This window comes from Bactrocera dorsalis, unplaced genomic scaffold (genome assembly GCF_023373825.1).
Source record: "Bactrocera dorsalis isolate Fly_Bdor unplaced genomic scaffold, ASM2337382v1 BdCtg443, whole genome shotgun sequence".
Classification (NCBI taxonomy): domain Eukaryota; kingdom Metazoa; phylum Arthropoda; class Insecta; order Diptera; family Tephritidae; genus Bactrocera; species Bactrocera dorsalis.
In genome coordinates this window covers 5469-11000 of record NW_026038494.1, presented here as the reverse complement: position 1 = coordinate 11000, position 5532 = coordinate 5469, and the positions used below count along the sequence as shown (strand labels likewise).

At 43.8% G+C, this 5532-nt stretch overlaps 1 protein-coding gene across 1 annotated transcript; it reads right to left on the bottom strand.

Annotated features, from left to right (window-relative positions):
- Positions 1-1555: 1555 nt before the first annotated feature.
- Positions 1556-5190, bottom strand: LOC125780298 (uncharacterized). Its single transcript, XM_049462283.1, has 2 exons — positions 2995-5190; positions 1556-2175 (listed from the first exon to the last, which is right to left on the bottom strand). The coding sequence occupies exons 1-2, from the start codon at positions 5171-5173 to the stop codon at positions 1556-1558; spliced, it is 2799 nt and encodes a 932-aa protein (XP_049318240.1). The 5' UTR covers positions 5174-5190.
- Between the last annotated feature and the right edge of the window lie 342 nt (positions 5191-5532).

Below are 5532 nucleotides of genomic sequence, written 5' to 3'. Positions count from 1 at the left end.
TCGTGTTTATCCACCCACCCACGTTTTTATTATAATTATGAATAAGTCTTTGCTGATCTACGGCTACTTTCGCCTTTTCTGTTTTTGAGTACCTATTAGCTTTAACAAAAGGTTCAACAGTGTCAAAATTAGTCAAAAGACATACTACATTGTTATCAAGCCATTTGACGCATAATATTTCATTATAACGGGTGATTTTTTTGAGGTTATGATTTTCATGCATTAGTATTTGACAGATCACGTGAGATTTCAGACATGGTGTCAAAGAGAAAGATGCTCAGTATGCTTTGACATTTCATCATGAATAGACTTACTAACGAGCAACGCTTGCAAATCATTGAATTTTATTACCAAAATCAGTGTTCGGTTTTTTTTTTTTTTCGGACAAATTTTGTTCAGCGATGAGGCTCATTTCTGGTTGAATGGCTACGTAAATAAGCAAAATTGCCGCATTTGGGGTGAAGAGCAACCAGAAGCCGTTCAAGAACTGCCCATGCATCCCGAAAAATGCACTGTTTGGTGTGGTTTGTACGCTGGTGGAATCATTGGACCGTATTTTTTCAAAGATGCTGTTGGACGCAACGTTACGGTGAATGGCGATCGCTATCGTTCGATGCTAACAAACTTTTTGTTGCCAAAAATGGAAGAACTGAACTTGGTTGACATGTGGTTTCAACAAGATGGCGCTACATGCCACACAGCTCGCGATTCTATGGCCATTTTGAGGGAAAACTTCGGACAACAATTCATCTCAAGAAATGGACCCGTAAGTTGGCCACCAAGATCATGCGATTTAACGCCTTTAGACTATTTTTTGTGGGGCTACGTCAAGTCTAAAGTCTACAGAAATAAGCCAGCAACTATTCCAGCTTTGGAAGACAACATTTCCGAAGAAATTCGGGCTATTCCGGCCGAAATGCTCGAAAAAGTTGCCCAAAATTGGACTTTCCGAATGGACCACCTAAGACGCAGCCGCGGTCAACATTTAAATGAAATTATCTTCAAAAAGTAAATGTCATGAACCAATCTAACGTTTCAAATAAAGAACCGATGAGATTTTGCAAATTTTATGCGTTTTTTTTTAAAAAAAAGGTATCAAGCTTGTTTAAATCAGTAATGTCCGATTCGTTTTATCTTGATGACACTTACCACTTCCACTTATTTTAATAAAAAACACGGTTAAGCTTTAATTTCAATTTGGGTTTACTGAGCCCTTTTAACGATTATAACTTCAGTAATTACAATATTTCGATTCGAGATAAATAGCAAAATAGCAGGCGACGGCGGGAAAGCGAGAATTAAGCGGCGATGCGTAGACTCCGTTTGTAGGTCAAAACGAGACTGATCTTAACTTTTTTGTTGATCCCCTTTTCACCAGTGTGGTATGTGTTTGCGTGTGTGGATGTCCTCTCGCCTGTGGGTAGTGGAATGTAGTTTCGGTGTGTGTGGTGTATTGATGGTGGTGGTGTATTGATGATGGTGGTGTATTTGTGTAGTGGCATTAGGAGGGGGCGGCTTATCTCATTTAGCCATCCCGGCCCCCCTAGGCGAATATTTAGCCTAGCAATCTTTGCAGTTGCTGGAGTGTGGCCACTACGTTACTGAGTCCAGTAGCGGGGCGATGCTGTGACGCTTTGGGACGACGTCTGGTTGGTGCAACGTGGTGCGAACGCCGTTGATGGGGCGCAGGCCGGGCTGCAGTAGTTCGGCGTCGCACCGTCCGGTTTCCTTGCGTGGATCTACCCGTGCTTGGGGCAGCTGGCCGACCTACATCGCGTCGTGGGGTCCTGTGCAGCAGCGTGTGATGCGGTCTGCCACACGTGTGGCATAAATCGGCTGAGCCACACTCCTGCGTCCCATGCGTGTGCGACAGGCAGTTGAGGCAGTGCTCATGTGCCTGGGCCACACGCTGTCGTTGGGTTGGTGTCAACTCCTTAAAGAGCCCACAGTGTGGTAGGCGATGTTTCCGGCGACATAGCGGGCATCGTATGCGACGCGGCTCGACTTGAGCGGATGGCGTTGATGGGGCTGCTCGTGAGCCACTACCAGAAGCGGCAGTCGATACCGCAGCATTGGTTGAGCGGGGCGGAGGAGTAGGCCCAATACGTGCCCCGTTGCTGGCCGACCGAACAGTTGGAGTTGGAATTGTAGGCATGTCCACGTCCATCTTGAACTCTGTAAAAAATTGTATTTGAATATACATGGTAGTATATAAATAGAATGTGTGATTGTGCCACGTTATGTGGCATGACAGGGTCGTCGTATTGACCGACCATTCTTTTGTTATTTTTATTTTTATTGTTATTGTTAACGGTTGGTTGCGGGTTGCGATTTTATTGATTTATTTTCATTTGCGTTACGGCATTATGTTCGGATTGTTTAGTATCGGATTTTCGTTATTATCCGCGGTTGGTAGAAAGCATAATTTGACCAGCGGTCTGGTGAGTATTCCGCTTTGAGTACGGAGATCAACGACGCGGATGTGACCGTCTGAGCCATAATGGAGCTTTTCTATACGGCCAAGTCGCCACTCGGTAGGTGGGAGACAATCGTCGTTAATAAGTACACAATCTCCAAGCTTTGGGGCATTTTCTGATGTTTTCCATCGATACCTCTTGTGGAGGTCCTTTAAATAGTCTTCTTTCCATCTGCGACTGAAATTATGATGGAGAATTTTAATTCTTTCCCATCGATTTAATAAGGATAGCGACTCCACGCCTGGCTCAGGTGTGGCCAGAATGGGTGCTCCTTTGAGAAAGTGCCCTGGTGTTAGGGCTGTGAGATCTGAGGGATCTTGCGAGAGTGTTGTTAGTGGCCGTGAATTGAGAACGGCTTCAATGCGAATTAATAGAGTTGTAAATTCTTCGTAATTAAATTTGTAGTTTCCAGCTACCTTTTTTAAGTGGGATTTGAAGCTTTTTACAGCTGATTCCCATAAACCACCCATATGAGGAGCTCTTGGGGGGATGAATTGCCAATTAATGCCTTGGGGGGCGTACTTTTGTACAATCTCAGGGGAGACTTGTTTAATAAAGTCCACAAACTGTTTTTCTGTGGCTCTTTGAGCTCCGATAAAGGTTTTTCCATTGTCGCTCATAAGTTTGGACGGAAAACCGCGACGTCCGACAAAGCGAGCAAATGCCGCGAGAAAAGCCTCTTTTGTCAGATTAGTACATAGCTCGAGGTGCACTGCTTTTGTCGTGAAACAGACAAAGACAGCCACGTAGCCTTTCATTAGGGTAGGAGACCTTAGCATGGATGCCTTTATCTGAAAAGGCCCAGCAAAATCAACACCTGTGATAGTGAAAGGCAGAGCGAAGTTGCAGCGTTCCGGTGGAAGTGCTGCCATAATCTGCGTCCTCATCTTCTGTTTATGCATAGTGCAGATCTTGCACATGAAAATGCACTTTTTTATTTGAGGCTTAAGTCGGGGAATATAAAACTCTTGGCGGATTATATATTGCATTAGGCGATGTTCCGCGTGCAACATTAGTATATGTATATACTTGAGTAGCAATGTTGCAAGTCGAGACTTTTCTGGTATTATTAGAGGATGGCGTTCGTTATATGTCAGGCTTGAGTTAGCAAGCCGACCATTAGCACGAAGCAGACCTTTCGTATCCAGAAATGGATTTAGTACTAAGAGTGAGCTCTTTTTGTCAATCGGCTTCGATTCTCTTAGTAGTGACATCTCGCAGCTGAAGTGGCGCGACTGAGTATACGTGATAAGAGCGACCTTTGCCTTTTCTAGGTCTAGGTGCGTCAATGTATCGCCTTGGGGATATACTGTGCGTATTCCCTTAATTCTAAGTTTGAGACGCTCTATGAAGTTGAGCATGTAAGCGATTACCCTCAGGGCTCGAGGGTATGATGAAAATCGCTCAAGGATGTCAGTGTCATCCGATATCGTGTGGAAAGAGTCGATTTTTCGACTTTCGGGGGCAATTATATTGCGTATGGGCGATCGTGGCCAAGAATCGGGGGATTCTATTAACCATCTAGGGCCATTCCACCAAAGAGAGGTGGTTGCAAGGTGCAGAGGCTTGCACCCCCTCGTACCTAGGTCAGCAGGATTGTCAGCACTGGCCACGTGTCGCCAAGTGGCTGATCCCACTAGGTCAAGGATTTGAGACGTTCGATTGGAAATATACGTCTTCCATGCATGTGGAGGTTTTTCTAACCAGGCTAATACAATTTCGGAATCAGACCAGAGATACAATTTATATTTGGTCATATTTAGATGCGTTTGCACCATGGATACTAGTTTGGCGAGTAGTAGCGCACCACATAGTTCCAGTCGTGGCAGACTTATTGTTTTTAGCGGAGCCACCTTTGCTTTGGCTACCAGTAGGTGACTGGTGGTCGCTGTGTCAGATTGTGTGCGCACATAGATGGTGGCACAATATGCCTTTTCAGAGGCATCACAGAAGCCATGTAGTTCGACTTTGTGCTCTGGGGCATAATTTATCCATCGTGGGATTTGTATCTGTGAGATATCTTTCAGATGACACGCGAACTGGGACCACTTTTCTAAACGAAGTGGTTTCACTTGTTCATCCCAGTCAGTTCCGTCTAGCCACAATTCTTGTATTAGAATTTTTGCTTGTATCATAATTGGCGAAAGCCATCCTGCGGGGTCAAAAAGTTTTGCCACCGAGGATAAAATTTGCCTTTTTGTTATAGCTGATAGTGCGGATATTGACTCATTAGTGTATGAAAACTGGTCAGATATCGCATTCCATTGTATCCCCAAAGTTTTTGTTGTGCTTTCCTTTTCGAATTTAAGGAAATTAGTGTCTAAAAGATTTTCTTTGGGTATGTCTTTTAAAATATTAGGGTGGTTCGCCGTTATCTTTTTCAACGGAAACCCTGCTGTATTGAGCGCTTGTGTCACTTGTGCTAGTGACTCGTATGCCTGTGGAAGATTGTGGCTTCCGGACAGAATGTCGTCTACATACGTTTGTGTTTTCAACACTTGTGTTGCCAGAGGAAATTCTGACTTTGTGTCTTCTGCCAGCTCGTGGAGTGTACGAATGGCGAGGTATGGGGCACAGTTTACGCCAAAGGTAACTGTTTTTAATTTAAAGTCGCGTAGTGGACTATTGGGAGATTTTCGGAAAATAATTCGCTGAAAATCTTGATCATCATCATGTACGATTATTTGTCGATACATTTTCTCAACATCCCCATTGAAAACGTATTTGTATATACGCCAATTTAGTATGAGGAGCATTAAATCTGGCTGAAGCGTGGGTCCCGTAAATAAAATGTCATTTAGGGAATTCCCCGAACTTGATGATTTTGATGCATTAAAGACAACTCTTACCTTTGTGGTTTTTTTGTCTGGCTTTATTACCGCATGATGTGGCAGGTAAAAAGAATTGTATTTACCTTTTATAATTTTTTCGCCAGGGCTGACTTCCTCCATGTGGTTTAAATGGAGGTATTCTTCTAAAACCCTATCGTATTCTGGTTTTAGCTCGCCTTTTTTAAGTAGGTTTTTTTCCATACTTAAAAACTGTTGGATAGCAG

What these genes read in the sequence shown, in the direction of transcription:
- LOC125780298 (XM_049462283.1), bottom strand. Translation starts at nt 5,173, where the DNA reads ATGTATCGACAAATAATCGTACATGATGATGATCAAGATTTTCAGCGA. An exon ending in TGAGATTGTACAAAAGTACG is followed by an intron (nt 2,176 to 2,994) that starts CCCCCCAAGGCA and finishes AATTTTTTACAG; the next exon opens with AGTTCAAGATGGACGTGGAC.